The sequence below is a fragment of the Tamandua tetradactyla genome, chromosome 4, assembly GCF_023851605.1.
Source record: "Tamandua tetradactyla isolate mTamTet1 chromosome 4, mTamTet1.pri, whole genome shotgun sequence".
Classification (NCBI taxonomy): domain Eukaryota; kingdom Metazoa; phylum Chordata; class Mammalia; order Pilosa; family Myrmecophagidae; genus Tamandua; species Tamandua tetradactyla.
The window spans coordinates 126,827,441-126,847,861 of record NC_135330.1 but is presented as its reverse complement, the minus strand read 5'-3'; the positions used below and the strand labels follow the sequence as shown (position 1 = coordinate 126,847,861).

At 34.9% G+C, this 20,421-nt stretch overlaps 1 protein-coding gene across 1 annotated transcript in view; it reads right to left on the bottom strand.

Moving 5' to 3' along the window:
- Positions 1 to 20,421, bottom strand: part of TDRD3 (tudor domain containing 3) — a 269,944-nt gene that overhangs the window by 48,429 nt on the left and 201,094 nt on the right. The window contains 2 exon segments of the mRNA XM_077158398.1: positions 11,548 to 11,673; positions 12,377 to 12,533. Coding sequence (XP_077014513.1) covers positions 11,548 to 11,673; positions 12,377 to 12,533 — 283 coding nt within the window.

The following is a 20,421-nucleotide window of genomic DNA, read 5'->3' as shown; positions in this document are numbered from 1 at the left end:
TTTGTATCAAAACACATTGGTATAGATTGAGATTGAGTTCAAATGATTACAAAAAAGGGGAAGCTTATAAAAAGTCATCTTTGATTTTCCCAAGACCAAATACACGGATTCTCCCACTTCCCATTAATGTGATTTTGGCAAAGTCAGTAAAAGTACCAGTTTCCTTATCAGTAAAGTATAGATAATAACTTTTATCATAGGATTATGGTAAAGATTCCATTTGAAAATATTTGTAAAATTGCTTTTTCTTAGGTTAATTCTATTTGAAAATAGAATGACCTTTATAAATGAAATCCCAGTCTAACTACTGAGCAGCTTTGTGACTTGTAAAATGAGGATAAATCTACTTACCTTTCTCATTCATTCAGTTACTCACTGTAGTTACTAAGCACTGACTACAGACCAACATAAGCAAAGCTCTCATCACTATATATAAAGCAGTAGGTGAAAGACACAATTTCTCTATGGTGTGGTGCTTTTGTTTCAGTGGGAACGAACAGAAAATAAATAAGGACAGAAATAATACAGTTTAAAATTGTGATACAGTCTATGAAGGAAATAGACTGCTATGCTAAAACTGGGAGAAAACCTCTGAGGAAGTGTACTTGAACGGAACCCAACAGAATGAGAAGAAAACAGGCATGCAATCAAAGGAAGAGAATTCTACACAGAGGAAATAGCACACATAAAGGCCCTGGGCTAGGAACCTGCTTCATGAAGGTAATATGTTCCTGAAAAGTCCCTGAAGAGAGAATTCAAAGTGTAAACATAATCACTATTAATTATTAATTTGAAAAGTAAATGTTATATATTACAAAAATTTTTTTGTTATACAATTTTCTCAGTTCAAATTTATAAACTTTGCATCCTCTATGCACAAATATGTTTCCTCTATATATTTACACTGTATGAATTCTGACTTAAAATACAAAGCATAAGAGCAGGGCCTATGTCTCATTCCAGCACATACACATAAACAACATTCTAATATATTCTATAAACTAGAAAACAAAATACAAACTTTTACAAATTTTATGGGGTAAGCAAGAAGATAAATCACCAACCACGTGAAAGCCTTGTCTAACTTTTTCAAGCTCCACTAAATATTTTCTTTCTTATTACTTTCTCCAACATAATAGTTTTAATGTCTACATAACATTTCACTTACTGGATCTCCTACAGCTTGTCTTGTGTCTTGTAATAACCCCATCACTTCTCTATCACTGCTCTTACCAAGGTCTCCAGCAAGTGGTGTTCTGGAGCCAGCTTGAACATTTCACAAGAACAAATTATTAATTTTTCAAAAAATGTGCAAGCTGGTTAATAAATTGATGATAGCCTGAAATCAACCAAAGCAGGAGTATTTACTGCTTGAACTGGCAACCCATGTCCACTCCCTGAGCCAGTTGTTAAACTGTTATCAGCACATTATGTAACCCCAACACACACTTTCCATCCTTATCTCTAAGCATTCTCTCGAACTCCTCCTTCCCTGGGCTGCTTTCTCAAATGATTTTTACTGGTTCTCTAAGTTCAACTGCCTGGCTGACATCGCTTCTTGATTTTTTTAACTTTATATATTTTAAAACTGAACTTTTGATTGTTCTTCCCTCCAAAAAATGAGCAGAGGCTGAGAAAAACTGGTTGGTAGAAAGAATTTCAACTTAGGAATTAGACACACTGACAAATCACAGTAAGTAAAGAACTTACTTCTTTACTTCAAAGACATTTCAACTCTTTGAGATGATTTCTTTATTTGTCTCATGGAAATAATAGCAAATATTTTGCAACTGCAGTTGATTAAATGAATTAATACTATGCAACATATCTCTCACAGCCCTGGCATACAGTTGATACTCAATGATACTACCTATGATTTTAGTTCATTAAATATTTAAATGAACAGACAACTGAGGATGAAAATAGAAGGGAAAAAAAAAAAAGACACTCGTGTTATAGTATTTCTGAAAAATTTATATCCATTTTCTACACATATAAGCAACAATGAAAATTATACATCATATAAAATAAATTAATGAATAAATGAAATAAAAACAAAGTAAATTAACATAGATTTAATATGCTAGCCCTACATCAGTGGTGAATTTCTTCAGGTCACTAATACTCAATTATGTCAGATGTATCTATACAGAAACATTAAAAAATTCAAAAGTAAAATGTATTTGAGTCATTTGAATTCAAAAGCACCTTTAACATTTTAATGAAACTATCAGCTAAGAGGAACTTAAAGTACCTACAAAGCTTCTTTTTAAGGTATTTCACACAGACTAACTTGGTTACAAACACTAAGTCCTTTGAATTTGGTCCCTAAGTGAATCCTGGACATGACCAAAGATTAGTGCTGGATAGACTAGTTCTAGTCTAGGAAAATATAAATCTAAATAAGACAGTCAGGATAATTTTAGGTTCCTAAAAGCTGCAGTCCAGAAATCACATACCTAGGCAATTAATCTGACTGGGGTCTATAATACCTAGGTAGGACCTCCTAAGGGGGAAAAAAAAAGATCAAACAGGCAGGGCAAGAAAAAGAAGAACTAAAAATTCTGATCTTTTAAACAAAACCTATACTAGAGGTCTAGAATAAGCTGAACTGAATGTCAAAGAACAGATAGAGAACAAAGCCATTCAGCAAGAAAATCCTACATAAGAGTGAAAACAATCTACAGAACAAATTAATTAAGGAAATTAATGCCTAGATGCCAGCAAAAAATAACGAATCATACTAGGAAAATTGAAGACGTGGCCCAGTCAAAGGAACAAACCAACAATTCAAACGAGATACAGGAGTTGAAAAAATTAATTCAGGATGTTCAAACAGACATGGAAAATCTCTTCAAAAATCAAATCAATGAAATGAGGGAGGTTATAAAGAAGGCAAGGAACAAACAAAAAGAAGAAACAGAAAGTCTGAAAAAACAAATCACAGAACTTATGGGAAGAAAACACACAGTAGAAGAGATGGATAAAAACAATGGATATCTGCAATATTAGATTTCAAGAGGCAGAAGATAGGATTAGTGAACCGGAGGACAGGACATGTGAAATCCAATAAGCAAAAGAAGAAGGAAAAAGAATGGAAAAATACGAGCAAGGACTCGGAACAGAATGACAACATGAAGCACATGAACATAGGTGTTGTGGGTGTCCCAGAAGGAGAGGAAAAGGGAAAAGGAAGAGAAAGACTAATGGAGGAAATTCTCACTGAAAATTTCCCAACTCTTCTGAAAGACTTAAAATTACAGATCTGAGAAGTGCAGCATACCCCAAACAGAATAGATCCAAATAGACATACTCCAAGACATTTACTAATCAGGATGTCACATGTTAAAAGAGAAAGGGAGAATTTTGAAAGCAGCAAGAGAAAAGAAATCCATCACAGATGAGGGAAGCACAAAAAGATTATGCGTAGATTTCTCAGCAGAAACCACGGAGGTGAGAAGACAGTGGTATGATAAACTTAAGATTCTAAAAGAGAAAAACTGCCAACCAAGAATTCTATATCCAGCAAGATCATCCTTCAAAAAGGAGAGGGAAATTAAAACATTTTCAAACAAAAAAATCACTGAGAGAATTTGTGACCAAGAGACCAGCTCTGCAAGAAATACTAAAGTGAGCACTAGAGACAGATATGAAAAGACAAGAGAGAGAGGTGTGGAAAAGAGTGTAGAAATGAATACTATTAGGAAAAGTAAAAAGAGGAAAAATTAGTATGACATATAAAATCCAAAAGGCAAAATGGTAGAGGAAAGTACTGCCTGTACAGTAATAACACTAACGTTAATGGATTAAACTTCCCAATCAAAAGACATGGACTGGCAAAATGGATTTAAAAAAACAGGACCTTTCTATATGCTGTTTATAGGAGATGCATTTTAGACTCAAGGGCAAACATAGGTTGAAAGTGAAAGGTTGGGAAAAGATAGTTCATGCAAACAATAATCAGAAAAAAGCAGGAGTAGCTATACTAACATCCAACAAATTAGATTTCAAATATAAAACAATTAAAAGGGACAAAGAAGAACACTAAATATTAATAAAAGGAGCAATTCAACAAGAAGATGCAATAGTCATAAATATTTATGCTCTGAGTCAGAGAGCTCTAAAATACAAGGCCAATACTGAAAACATTGAAAAGAGAAATAGCACATATACCATAATAGTTGAAGACTTCAGTTTCTCACTGTCATCAATGGACAGAACATCTAGATAGAGGATCAATAAACAGAAAATTTGAATAATAAAATAAATGAACTAGACTTAACAGACATTTATAGAACATAACACCCCTCAACAGCTGGCTACATCTTTTTCTCAAGTACTCACGGATCATTCTCAAGGTTAGACCATAGGCTGGGTCACAAAGCAAGTTTCAATAAATTTAAAAAGACTGAAATCACACAAAACACTTTCTCGGATCATAAAGGAATGAAGTTGGAAATCAGTAACAGGCAGAGGGCCAGAAAATCCACAAATATATGGAGGCTCAACAACACAATCTTAAACAACCAGTGGGTCAAGGAAGAAATTACAAGAGAAATCAGTAAATATCTTGAGGCAAATGAAAATGAAAACATAACATATCAAAATTTATGGGATAAAACAAAAGTGGCGCTAAGAAGGGAATTTATTACCCTAAATGCCTATATCAAAAAGAAGAAAGAGTAAAAATTGAGACATTAACTGTTCACTTGGAAGAACTAGAGAAAGAACAGCAAACTAACCCCAAAGCAAGTAAAAGGAAAGAAATAATGAAGATTAGAGCAGAAATAAATGAAATTGAGAACATGAAAACAATTGAAAAATTAACAAAGCCAGAAGTTGGTTCCATGGGAAAATCAATAAAAGTGATGGCCCCTTAGCAAGGCTGACAAAAAGAAGAAGAGAGAGGATGCAAATAAATAAAATCAGAATTGGAAAAGGAGACATAACCACTGACCCCGCAGAAATAAAGGAGGTAGTGAGAGGATACAATGAACAACTTTATGCTAATAAACTAGACAATGCAGATGAAATGGACAGCTTCCTAGAAAGGCATGAATAAACAACACTGACTCAAGAAGAAATAGATGACCTCAACAAACCATTTGCAAGTGAAGAAACTGAATGAGTCATTAATAAGCACCCAAAACAGAAAAGTCCAGGACCAGATCATTTCACAAGTCAATTCTACCAAACATTCAAGAAAGAATTAGTACCAACTCTGCTCAAACTCTTCCAAAAAAACTGAAGAGGAGGGAAGGCTACCTAATTCATTCTATGAAGCCAACATCACCCTCATACTAAAGCCAGAGAATAATATCCCAAGAAAAGAAAATTACAAACCAATCTCTCTAATAAATATAAATGCAAAAATTCTCAACAAAATTCTTGCAAATCAAATCCAGCAGCACATTAAAAAAATTATTCACCATGACCAAGTAGGATTCATCCCAGGTATGAAAGGATGGTTTAACATAAGAAAATCAATTAAGGTAATACACCATATCAACAAATCAAAGCAGAAAAACCACATGATCATCTCGATTGATGCAGGAGAGGCATTTGACAAAATTCAACATGCTTTCTTGTTGAAAACACTTCAAAGGATAGGAATAGAAGGGAACTTCCTCAACATGATAAAGGGAATACATGAAAAAACCACAGCTAACATCATCCTCAATGGGGAAAAATTGAAAGCTTTTCCCCTAAGATCAGGAACAAAACAAGGATGTCTACTGTCACCGTTGTTATTCCACATTGTTTTGGAAGTTCTAGCCAAAGCAATTAGACAAGAAAAAGAAATACAAGGCAACAAAATTGGAAAGGAAGAAGTAAACACTCACTGTTTGCAGATGATATGATACTATATGTTGAAAACCCTGAAAAATCCACAGCAAAACTACTAGAGCTAATAAATGAGTACAGCAAAGTGGCAGGTTACAAGACCAACACTCAAAAATCTGTAATGTTTCTATATATTAGTAACAAACAATCTGAGGGGAAATTAAGAAAAAAAATCTATTTACAAATGCAACCCAAAAAACACAGTATTTAGGAATAAATTTAACTAAGGATACAAAAGACTACCATCTTCAGTAAGTCCTATAAGAAAGAAACAAGCTAATCAGTTTGAAAGCAAAGAGGACAAAAACGCTAATAACTAAGAGGTGCTCTTCACATCTACAAACAACAAAAAACCATTATCTAAGAATATGATAATCACGCTCCTTAGGGGACTGCAGAATTTTCTGTCTGATGAACAAGAGCGGAGGTAGGAAAGGTAGTGCCAGATGAGACTGGGACCTGGAAAGAGGGAGTTTGATCACTTATGACCTCCAATATTTATGGATATCTTGAGTTCTTAGCTACTATATTAGTTTATACAAATCTTATCCTTTCCATAAGAGTCTCAAACATTTGAATTTTGTTCATATTTTTTTAAGTGTTTATCCTTTACATAATTAGGACATGCTCTGTATTCTACTATGAAAAATGCTGACACAAAATTTGCAGAAATACAAATAAAACTGATCACATATCCATAATTTATAAAAAAAGCAACACAAACAATGGGATAATTGAAGAGTATGATACTCTGTCCACTTCTGGCATAATGTCCCTTGTTCCCCCACTAGAACATTTTTTTTTTTTTGTCACACAGAACATTTATAGAGAACAAATTTAAGGGTAATCTGATCTTATTTAGATAGAGAAAATATCTATGACAGTAAAGTCACTGTCTCAAGATGTCCTCTTCCACCCCAGCCCCCACTCCCTGGCCAACTTACTTTCCTCTTCTATAACAATGAAAAGAACAAAACCTGTTTCCCTTCTGTCCCAAGTTGAAACTTAAAATACCATTGCTTCAAGTGGTAGCTATGCACCACTGAAGTGATATTGACATACTTAAGATACAAGAGAACATAAAAACCGACTTTTGAAAGTTGTCTGATAATTTAGCCACAAATTGTAATATCTAGTGTATAATATCAAATTCCAAAAATATACATATAAGAGGCCTTTTGGAACATAGCCCTATCACAAACTGGCCAATCTGAATCTTCCCAAATTGACATCACGTTACTACATAATGCACAGAACACCTAACTAGTGAGTAGTCTCAGAAAATAATGTAATCCAGCTTCACTCTTTCAGAATACTGATAAAAAAATGTGAAACAGAACTATGTTTAATTACCATATCAAGAGACAAAAACAAAAAGTTAATGCAAGGAAAAACTTCTAAAAGTAGATGTAATTATCCCTGGTAGAATTTTTTAAAAATCAAAATACAGAAATAATAGCACTCTTTGCTCCTTTATAGAAAAATGTGTAATATGAAAGGAAATGTGTTACTGATCAACATTAAATTTTCAAAAAGAATCATATCCTTAGGGGTTTTTTTTCCCCAACAAGCTTGATGCATTATGTGAATCTGATATGATAATTCTATTTGACATTTTTTATCAGTATTCTGAAAGAGTGAGGTTGGAATCTGATATCACAGAACAAGCCCACCCAGACCTAGGTTTACTCAGCTAAAACTAAACTTCCAAGGGTACTAAAACTAAACAAAACCCCAGGACAACTTATACTGATGCAAAATATAGAAGCAAGAAAGGTTTGATTATACAACTAAAATTTGGAAGAAAATTTTATAACCCCAAATACACATATCACTGATCCAGGATTACTTCTTCCTAATACCAATGGTTTCTGTAAGATCCACAGAATGATACTGATGATTGAATATAAAATTTGTAAGATCATAACGCTCTTTATCAGCTGTTCATAAGACATTGAACTATTAAACATTACAGAGAAACTCTATCCTGAAAAGCTTTCCTGATTTTCCCTAAAAATGGTCAACATTTTCTCCCATCAATAAAGATTTAATTTTAGAATACAACATTTATGGAACTCTGGCCAAAATGTAACTTCAATTTTACAAAAAGTATATTCTGGGCTTGAATTCCAGTTAAAAAGAAACATGATCCTGAAGTCATAAAAGGAGCAGAAAAACCTTTCACTAGCTTGCCACAACTATTTTTTTTTTTACTTTCAACCCCAGCTCACCTAAGACTCTTGCCACTTGGTAGTGTGAGTGGGTTAACAAGAAAGCAAAAGAATAATACCTGTTACATGCATACGCAACAGTGACCACATACCAAGCATTCCCATCAACCTTGTTGTCTTCACTGTACCCATGAAGACAAAAACAAGAGAACATAAGAAATATTCATAAGCAAGGCACGAGATTTTGTAGATTTCTCCAGGTTAGTGTGATACCCTGATAAATCCCAAGGTGATTTGAACAGTGAATAAAGAAGTAATTGCAAAGTCCATTTGGGAAATGGGAAAAAGGGGGAAAATTCAACTTCCCTATGTGGAGAATTCCTGATATTTTTGAAAGCAGTGGAGACACCCAAATCAATAAACTGAGCCCTCAGTCTTGGGGTTTGTTCATATGAAACTTATCCCCGCAAAGGATAGGCTAAGCCAACTGAAAATTAGGCCTAACAGTCACCGACAGAGAACCTCTTTTATTGCTCAGATATGGCCTGCCTCTCTCTCTTTCTCAGCCAATACAACAAGCAAACTCACTGCCCTCCCCATCTCTACGTGGGTCATAACTCCCAGGGGTGTAAGCCTCCCTGGCAACATGGGACAGAAATCCTAGAATGAGCTGGAACTCAGCATCAAGGGGTTGCGAAAAACCTTCTCAACCAACACGGGAAGAGAGAAATGAGACAAAATAAAGTGTCAGTGGCTGAGAGATTTCAACCAGAGTCGAGAGGTTACCATGGAGGTTACACTTACACATTATATAGATATTCCCTTTTTAGTTTAAGGTGTATTAGAGTGGCTAGAGGGAAGTGCCTGAAACTGTAGAGCTGTGTTCCAGTAGTCATGTTTCTTGAAGATGATTGTATAATGATATAGCTTTTGCAATGTGACTGTGTGATTGTGAAAACCTTGTTTTGGATGCTCCTTTAGTCTGTGGTATGGACAGATGAGTAAAAAATATGAATAAAAAATAAATAAGTAATAGGGGGAACAAATGTTAAAATAAATTGAGTAGACTGAAATACTAGTGATCAATGAAAGGGAGTGGTAAAGGGTATAGGAGAAAAATAGGGGGAACAAGGTTAAAATATATGGGGTAGATGGAAATACTAGTGGTCAATGAGAGGGAAGGGTAAGAGGTATGGTACATATGAGTTTTTTCTTTTTTCTTTTCATTTCTTTTTCTGGAGTGATGCAAATCTTCTAAGAAATGATCATGGTGACGAACATACAACTGGTATGACATTGTGAACCACGGATTGAACACCAACTATGGAATGTTCATATGTTAAGAATGCTTGTGTTTGCATGTTGTTTCGTCAGTAAAAATATATATATATAAAAGAGATATCCATAAGCACAATAATCCATCCATACACATATCAATTTAGCTGCTTGTGCTCATTTGTATTAGTATCACTCTCTTCTGAGTGAGACCAATATCATCAAAAAGAGAATTTAGTCAGAACAGTTGCTACAGAGAGAATCAACTTCTGGCCAGGTAAAAATTTAAAACAATGAAATAGCAAACCAAACAGTGATTTCAAGTCTGCCTGATTTTTTCAACACTAAAACAACCAGTTGGTCTTTTGACAATAAAACTTCTGAAAACACCAAACAGACCTCATTACTCTCATGTTCAAAACTCTTTCATGGCTTTACACTGTCTCCTGGATAAAACCAAAACTCCTAAGGATGAAATGCTCTTGACTTGACTCCAATCCTTTACTTCAGTCTCTCTTCCGTCTGTCTCTGCCCCTCCCACACACAGTCTCACAGGCACAGGGAACTGCTTGCTCTGGTGCCTCCAAGCCTGTATATACAGACTCTCTGCTTGGCCTGCCTTTCCCCAGTGTTCTTCCTTCGACTCAGCTAAATATCACCTCTTCTAAAACTTCTGCCCACCACCCTCCATGTTAGTGATGCTGACTTTCCACACAGTACTTTTAGGAAAGACTAAAAAATTTTGCTTCTTTGAGAATAATGCCTATCAAGTGTGACAGAAATTTTTAACTGAAGTTGAAAAAGTGGGTAATTTCTGGTGTTAGGATGATCATAGCAACATATTATTCTGAATTTAGATAAAATTTAAGAGCCTGTACAAATATTTCAATTTGAGAATTATGAAGGTCATAGATTGCATTCCTTGTGAATTTTAATTTCCATATTTTTCTCACATTCTAGCTGACTCAGTCATGTTAATAACAGTGATGTAAATACAACACACTCTACTAAAAGAATATTCTGTATTAACAGATTTATTCACAAGTTTTTGTCCCCTCAGAAGTAAATCTCTCTAACAATGATTGTTATGTTTTGAGTGTATTCACATACTTAATTAACTTTGATACATTTTTCCAAGTATACTAAATACTACTTCACTTCAGTTGTATAGGATGAGTACTATGAGAACTGAAGAGCAATACAAATGTATGTCATAGAGCATAGGTCATAGAGAAATTCCTATTCTGTCTCAACCTCATGATTTAGGATAAACTACAGGAGTCTAAAACAAATGTAAGGAGAGAGCCATATAAAAGGAAGTCAAAGGACCGCAGAATGAGATAGTATAAGGGGAGATAGGGATAAGAATATAAAGCGGCTTCGAGGAAGAGATTGCAGACATTATCATTGTATTCAAATAATTTTATACAGGTACTATCCTGCTTCCTGTAAATTTTCTGTCCTTTTCACAGACAAGCCCTGAAAAGGCAGGCAGTACGTCTGTACCAGTCAATGCCCTAAGTCACAATGCTATAATATCCTGCACAGTCCCCGCCATATATATTGTCAATAAAAATGTCACACACACCAACAAAAATCTACTAAGTGAATAAATTAAAAAGTGAATAAGAAGCCATTAGGAAACCCATGGTGAATGGAGAATAGTAAATGGTAAGATATCAATCACTTGTGACTGGAGTAGTTTTTAGACCTTAAGGAGAGAGGAAGGGAACAGTGCAGTGGGGGTGGCAAAGAACACACAAAAAAGAGAAGCAATAACAAACTATCATTTAAAAAGTTACCTCTCTTAATTCTACCATTTTTCTAGTAATGTAAAATTAAGATCACAAACAAAGTAACAATTGTAGGAAGTATGATACAGGTCAAAAGAATGTACAAAGGATTTATGAATATATAAATGAAATATTTTATTGAATTCAAGGATTGGTATAGCAGATGAAATATATACATCATATTCTCATGCATGATAGGCAAAATTTTAAGGTGGTTCCCAAGATCCTCACCTCCAGGTTATATACCCTATACAATTATCTACCAACGAGTGTGGCTGGGATTTGTGACTATGATGGGATATTATATTTGTGATTAGGTTACATTATATGACAAAGGGGAAGAGAAACTGCAGATAAATCAAGGGCCCTAATCAACTGTCTTTAAGATAATCAAAAGGGAAATTATATTGGGTGGGCCAGATCTAATCAGCTGAGTCCTTTAAAAATCTTTTAAGGTAACCTACCTTCCATACTCAAAGTTCCCATTTTGGACTCCAAAAAATCAAACAATGTGCTTGGTGCTGATGGCCTTGCATTTCCCAGATCCTCTTCATCTTCAGATCTTATTCTCCCCCTGCCTCTTCCTTTACCTTAAGATTTAAAAGCAAGAAATTTATATTGTATACTTAAGGACAAAAGGAGAAAACACAATAAAATATAATCAGCAGTCCTGTTAAGTAGGATTTTATATAGATTTTTCTTTGCATATTTTTCTATATTTTATATACCTTTTCTATTAAAAAGTTTTTAAATTATTATATTAAATAGCACCTTTAATAGTCTCTAAATGATCTAGCTATAAAGTTGAATTTGTTCATATAAATTGCTTTTTAAGGAAAAAAACATTCTTACAAAATTTTTTGTAAAGATTAACTTTTAAGAATATGGGACTGAGAACTGAAAAAAAATTACCTAATAATTGATCATGCAATGATTAAATAATGACATTAAGTAAAAGTTATGCTCACTAATTTAAAAAGTTACAAAATGTTTAGTCATATATTTCTAGAAGCAACATACTTCTAGAAATAATTAACAGAATTAAACATTTATATTTTTTCTAATCCTCACAACAAACTTGTGACACAAGATATTACTAAACCTATCTTATATAAAGACAGTGAGTCTCAGAGTAACCTGTACAGATCTCATGGTTCCAAAACGTGTTCCTTCCATTTACTACACATGTTAAATAAAGCTATAGCCCTCACAGTAATAAATTCCAATCTGTATCCATAATGTATATTCTTTTGAAAAACAGTACTATTTGACACATTGTCTAATAAATTATACCTCTCAGAGGCGGACCTGTAACAGGTTTTTGTTTATTGCTATTAAGAAGTACATTCAATGCTGCTTCTAGGTTGTTGCCATTATCCATAAGAGCTTGCCTCGATGCTTCCTTACTGAAGCCCATTTCTGTTATGTGCTTCAGAGCTTTTTCATCAACCTGCAACGAGTGAAGGGGAAAGTTATGCTGATAAGTAAATCAATGTTTAAGTTTTTAACTAGATATTTTCTTTTAACTAAAAATTACACCTCATACTTATGAAAGAAATGCATGCTGTTTTTAATACAATAGTAAAAGAAGAATCTGTATGATGTATTGGGTAGTGCTTTGAGAACTGACTCTCTGACTTCACAAGTTCTATCTCAAATGCAAAAAAAAAAAGCAAATTTTAAGAAATGTCAGACTAAGGCCTTTGAAAATAATAGAAGCAGTGAAGAGAAAATTACTTAATGAAAACTTTTCATGGTTCATACTTCATTCTAGAAAGGAAGTTATAATTTATACAGCATTGCTCTAAAAATCCAAGGTATAAACTGAAGCTAACAAAGCCACCTCAGTAACTTTGTTGTTTCTTTACTCTCCATTGCTTCGATATTCATTAGTACTCTATATTCATGTGTATAATGCTTTGCCAGCCTGTACTCTAAATAGGTATGTATAGTTTATAAATGCCAGAATCCAAATCTTGAAAAACCTAGAGCTGAGTAGAAACTGAGAACCCCTTTAAGCAGCACAAGCATATTCCATGAAGAAATTTCTTGAAAAACTTTAGCCAGCTGAGGAAGTATGTATCACTTGTTTTTGCATATTTAACAATGGATAGGCCCTAAGGTAGCACAGACATGGCACGCATGGTGCATTCTGATGCCCAGGAAATCACTATTAAAAGACAAAAATTTTTTTTCATGCCCTAGGTCTCAGAATCCTTCTCAATACAAACAGTTAATATCAATTTATTACAGTTATAAGAGAGAATCTACCTACCATTCCTTTTATATGTATGTTAAAGCAATGTAAAAATGCCAGACATCAAAACTATATTTCATCCTTGTGGGGGGGGGTGGTGGAGAAAGGAGGGAGAGGTCAAAAACTAAGACTATTGTTCCATACATAGAACTTGATCCAAGAATAATTTTACTGATCAATTAAGAATTCAATTACTTACTAGTATAACTTATTCTGCTTTTCTCACTGAACTCATTAACATTCAACAAAACTCTCAGTCTATCCAACTTTTATGTTTTCTCAAGCCCTTTTCTCCCTCAGATATTGTTATCCAAGAAGACTTTAAATTTCCCAAATGTAATTCCATTTTTGTTTCTTAAATTATAGACATTCATACATATTCATTCTACACATATCCATATATGTGAAAACATAATGCACATACATAAATAAAAGACCCCAAAACAGATAACATTCCCAAAAAAATACTAACAGTGGTTTTCTCTGATTAGTGGAAATAGAGGTGTCTTTATTTCATTTCATTTATTTTGTTTTCCAAATGATTATGAAGCATTCTTTTAATATGAAAGCAACATCAAAACTCATAAAACTTATTTTAAAATGCCCCAAACATGTTGCATCTTGACCAACTCCTATTAGGACTAACAACCATTTAGGGCTCTAATATGATGTAACAAAAAATTCAAAGCTGTTTTCCCAATATAATAGGATAAGCTTCTACAGGATTGGTTCAAGGAGGAGTAAAGGAGTGAATTTGTAATGAACATAAAAGTTAAGAAATCCCATTTCAGAACAGGCAAGCCTACTTCTAAAGTAGCCATAATAAAACTAATTGTGGGATTTTTAAGGTATAAGAAACCCAAGTACTGTGAAAGTGGTATAAGAAACTATAGGAGTCACTTGTGGTTCCACTGCCTCCTGTGTCTCAGGTTGCGGAAGCATGGGCTCTGATGCCAATGAACACTGCTCACCTTCGTAACATTAATGCATTCTGTAATAAAATGTACACTTCAATCTGCTGGAGTGTCAAGTGCTTTAATTTGAAAGAATAAAACATACTAAATCATTAATTACATCATTATAATAAAATCCAAAAGGCAAATAATTCTTTTTTCTACTTGATGTTATTCTGGTAACAAATTTTCTAATTAAAAAAAATTTTCTCATATGAAAAAGCCGAATGTGATACTGCAAGTTTTTATATTTTCAACAAGCTTTCATATGATCTTTTATAAAATTCTGGATTTCAGAAAAGTAATTTATTTTTTGTTACAGTCTTTTCAGCTCTCTGAGAAAATTTTTTCCAGAGTTTAACTCAGAGTATCAGCTTTTAAGATACTTTGTACATATACAAAGAAATTCGTTATTCCTCCCAAATCAGATCTTAGACAGCCCAACAAGAGAGCTCTAGGGTGGGTATGTCTAAGAGAAAGAACAAAATTTCTCTTCTACTAATGTGAATAATAATACTATAAATAACTGAAATTGAATTCTGAACATATCAGCTAAGTACACATTAAATGGCATAATTGACACAAGAACTTAAATAATAGGATTAAAAATGTTTTCCATAATATTAGACTTTTTTTTACAGCACTTGAATCTAGGTCAATATTTAAATCAATGTTATCAGATTGAAAATACAGAAATATATCCCTTACATTTATGGTGAGCTGCTGATTTTCAACAAGGAAACCAAGACAACTCACTGAGAAATAATGATTTATTCAACAAATGGTACTGGGACAACTGAACAACCACAGAAAAAGAATGCAGTGGGACCCTACCTCATACAATATACAAAAGTTAACTTAAAATGGATTAAGACCTATATGTAAGAGATATTAACAACATATAACTACAAAACTCTAAAAGAAAACATACACGTAAATATTCTTGACCTTGGATTAAGCAATGGTTTCTTAGATTTGACACCAAAAGCACAAACTACAAAAAGACAGATAAACCTGGACTTCATCAAAATTAAAAACCTTTGACAGAGTCAAATGACTCTATCATTTGAGTCTAACATTTGATAGAGTCAAGTGACTCTATCAAGAAAATGAAAAAGCAACACAATATGGAGCAAACATTTGCAAACCATATATCTGATAAGGGACTTATACCCAAACTATATAAAGAAATCTTGCAACTCAACAATAAAAAAATAAATAATCCAATTTCTAAATGGCCAAAAATTTGAAGACATTTCTCAAAATAAAAAAAAGATATACAAGCACATGAAATAATGTTCAACATTATTACTCATTAGGAAAATGCAAATCAAGGAAAATGCAAATCAAAACCAAGTGAGATACCTCTTCACACCCACTAGAATGGTTAAAACGAAAAAGATACAATAAGCAAAGATGTAGACAAATTGAAACCATAATACATTGCTGGTGGGTATGTAAAATGGTGCAGCCACTTGGAAAACTATTTGGCACTTCCTCAATATTTACCACATGACCATCAAGTCAAGAGCTGTCAGGTCCCGAAATAGTCAGCACAATAAGACAAACTGAGAGTAACAATGGAATCTATTCACTTAATGCAAAAGTATAAGCAAGAAGATAGAAAAAAGTTGTCAGCTCTCTTAGTGTTCAAGCACAGGTCAGTTCATCAGCATTGACACAGTGATAATTTCACTGCTGAAGGAGCCCAGAACAGAAAGCTCCTGCTGTATTATAGACTATGGAGCTGGGCTAGCAGGAGAGAAAGGAGTAGGGTTAGGAGTGGAAAACTACTGAGTACTTGTTAGTGGAGAAAAGGGGTCTTTCAAGGTATTTGTTAAGGAAGCCTTAGCAAAATCTCCTGAGAAAGTCCTTGGCTAAGGATCCTTTGACAAAGCCCTCTAAATAGAGGTGTTTGGGCTAGATATGCAAAAGAGCATGCTGGCCAAGCTGGCTGCATCTCTCTTCCAACTATGCACCAAGTCTGGTGGGGAGGGCAGCTATTTCCAATGAAGCCATCCAGGCAAACCTTTGCAGTTGCATGTGGTTGGGCCTGAAAGATCATGCAAAGGACTTTTTTTTTCTTGGAGCTTCACTCTTCAGTGTTCACGGTAGCATTCTTCATTTAAACAAACAACAAAAAGTGGACACAACCCAAATGTCCACCAACTACTGAACAGATAAACAAAATGTAGGATAACCATACAATGGACTATTATTCAACCAATTAAAGAAATGAAGTATTGATACATGCTACATCAACGAACCTTGAAAATATATGCCACATGAACAGAACCCACATGCAAAAAGCCACATACTGAATGAATCCATTTATATGAAATGATCAGAATAGGCAAATCTATAGAGTAAGAAAGTAAATTAGTGATTGTTAGGGGTTAGAGGGGGGGAGAACAATGAGGAGTGACTGCTTCTTTTGGGGGGTGTGCTGGTTTGAAAGGATGTATGTCCCCCAGAAAAGTCATGTTTTAATCAAAATCCTATTTTGTTAAGGCAGCCATTTCTTCTAATTCCTATTTAGCATTGTATGTTTGAAATTGCAATTAGATCATCTCCCTGGAGGTGTGATGTAATCGAGAAAGGTTGTTAAACTGGATTAGGTGATGACATGTCTCCACCCATTTGGGTAGATCTGATTAGTTTCTGAAGTCCTATAAAAGAGGAAACATTTTGGAGAATAGGAGATTCAGAGAGCAATTCAGAGAGAGCAGAGTAAAACGATATAACCACGAGAAGCAGAGTCTACCAGCCAGCGACCTTCGGAGATGAAGAAGGAAAATGCCTTCTAGGGAGCTTCATGGAGCCAGGAGAAGAAGCTAGCAGATGATACCATGTTCGCCATGTGCCCTTTCCAGATGAGAGAGTAACTCTGACTGTGTTCGCCATGTGCCCTTCCACTTAAGAGAGAAACTCTGAGCTTTATCAACCTTCTTGAATCCAGGTATCTTTCCCTGGATGCCTTAGATTGGACATTTCTATAGACTTGCTTTAACTGGGACATTTTCTTGGCCTTAGAACTGTAAACTAGCAACTTATTAAATTCCCCTTTTTAAAAGCCATTCTGTTTCTGGTATATTGCATTCCAGCAGCTAGCAAACTAGAACAGGGGGTGATGAAAATGTTCTAGAATTAGATGGAGGTGGGGGGTGGTTGCACACCTTTATGAATACACATAAAACTACTAAATTGTACACTTACAAAGAAAGCTAAACTACACTAAAGGAAATCATACTGCATATGATATTAAAATCCTTTCATATAATATTAAAAAGTTTTAAAATGTTCAAATCAGAGAGTACAAGTACAAAATGGTGCAGTAAGAAATTTTACAGATCATAGATCACTCCCTTCACCAGAAAAATGAATGAGCTGGAAAAGGGGATTGGAATTATCTACACAGAAATCCTGGAACCAAACTGAACATTCAGAATACACACAGGAGTGCCAGCAAAGGGAGGGGCTGCTGGAAATTCAACCTTTGTAAGTGAAAGTACAAATCAGTGACCAGACCAGCCCCCATACTTCAACCAGCCCCCATTCCTAGGCCAGACAGCAGCTGCTGTGGAAATGGCTATGGCTGAGGAAATGCAGCCTGGATTTCAAGAATGGACACCTAGATCAGGGTGGGTAGAGGAAAGCTTGCCCTCCAAAAGCTGAAGTTGAATGTAGAGGTTGGTCTGGGCACAGTGCAGACACTGGTCTTGGTCTGGGTCCTATAAACAGCAGCAATTTCTGGCTTCCCAGCAGTACCTACCAAGACATAAAGAGCCAGCGCAACTTTTTTTGTATTTTGGTTTTCTTTATTTTATAGGTAGATTTTTCTTGGTCTGGTGGATCCTTGAGAGACCAGCACAGACGCTGACCTCAGTTTCAGCCTTGACAGCAGCAGTTTCTGGCCTCCCACTAGCATCTACTAGGTGCTAGGAGAGACTAGGAGACACTAGGAGAGGTGGACACATTTTTTAAAGGGTGTTTTGTCCGTTTGTTAGTATTTATTTTTCTGTTTTCTTTTTCTCTCTCTTTTGTGTTTTTTTTTTCCTTCTTCTTAGTCTGGTGAACTGAAGACTGAGAGAACTGAATTTCCACAAAGTTAACACAACATAATATACAGATGTCCAGTTCTAAATAAAAAATTAGAAAATGTGAGGAGATAGGATAGCATGGCCTAGTCACTAGAAAAAAAGAATTAAATGGAAACTATTCTGGGATAAGCTCAGTCTCTAGAATTACTAATCAAAGATCTTAGATCAACTCTCTTAAATGACATTAATGAACTAAAGAAAACATGGATAAACAAAGAAAATCAGGAAAACAATATATGAACAAAATAAGAACTTCAATAACAGGGTAAAAATTATAAAGAAGAAACAAATGAAAATTCTAGAGTTGAAAAGTAACTGAAATGAAAATTCAATAGAGGGGTTCAATAGGAAATTAAAGGAGATAGAAGAAAGGATCAGTGAACTTGAAGATAAGACAGTGGAATGCTTTAAGGGCAGTAAAAAAAAGAGCAAAAAGCATGAACAGAATCTGAGGAAACTTGGGGGACACCATTATGAGTACCAATACATGCACTGTGTGAGACACAGCAGAAGAGAGAGGCAAAGGGACAGAAAAAATATTCTAAGAAATAATGGCTAATGAAATATGTGAAGATTCAAAACCAAGAAGCTCCAGGAACACCAAACAGGATGAATCCTATACTGAAACACGTTATAACCACATTGTCAAATCCAAGTACAAAGAATCTTGAACACAGCAAGAGAGAATCAACATGTCACATACACGGAATACTTAAAAAAGACATAACCCAAAGTTGTATGAAGAAATAAAGACCTCAAGTTAAGATAAGTAAATGGGTAAATATAAATGCCAGTATTATTGCATTTTTTCATTTGTAAGGCTGTCTTTTATTTCAAATATAGCTGAACATTCAAATGCATAATACACTGGGTAAGCAATATATAAAAATGTAATCTGTGACAAGAACATTGTGACAATGGAATATGAGATATAGGATCAGAACATGTATAGACTATTAAAGCTAAGTTTGTCTTGATATAAACTAAATTATAATAAATTTAGGAAGTGACATGGCAACTATAAAGGAAATATCTAAGAAATTATACAAAAGGAAATGAAAAGTGGCTCAATATAAAAGGTCATATAAACAAAAAGAAGACAGTAATGGAAAAAATAAGAGGAAAAATGGCATAAGACTTATGAAAACAATTATCAAAATGGCAGAAGTCTGGCTTACCAGTAACTATGTGCTGGTTTAAAGCTATCATGTACCCCAGAAAAGCCATGTCCTTTAATCCTCATTCAATATTTCTGGGAGAGACTTTTTAGATTGTTTCCATGGAGATGTGACCCACCTAATTGTGGGTGGTAACCTTTGATTAGATGCTGTTTTAGTTTGCTAGCTGCCGGAATGCAACACACCAGAGACGGACTGGCTTTTAATAAAAGGGGATTTATTTTGTTGGTTCTTCAGAGGAAAGGCAGCTAACTTTCCACTGAGGTTCTTTCTTAGGTGGAAGGCACAGGATGGTCTCTGTTGGTCTTCTCTCCAGGCCCCTGGGTTCCAACAACTTTCCCGGGGGTGACTTCTTTCTGCATCACCAAAGGCCTGGGCTGAGCTGCAAGTGCTGAGATGAGGAATGCCGAGCTGCTTAGACTGTGCTACGTTGGGCTCTCTCATTTAAGCACCAGCCAGTTAAGTCAAAAGTCACTCACTGCAGCAGACACGCCTCCTAGCCAACTGCAGATGTAATTAGCAACAGATGAGGTTCATGTACCTTTGGCTATGTCCACAGTAACAAGACTAGGTATGCTCACCTGGCCACGTTGACAACGGAATCTAACTAACACAGATGGTTTCCATGGAGATGTGTCTCCACCTATTCCACGTGGGGTTGCTTATTGGAATCCTTTAAGAGGAATGATTTTGGGCGAAGCTTTAGAGCCACCAATATGAACAGAGTACAGCCAGAGATCTTTGGAGGAGAAGGAAAACGCCCCAGGTGAAGCCTTATTAAATGAGGAGAAAAAATTAACAGATGTCACCATGTGCCCTCCCTGAACTTCATTGGCCCTTTCTTTAGAGT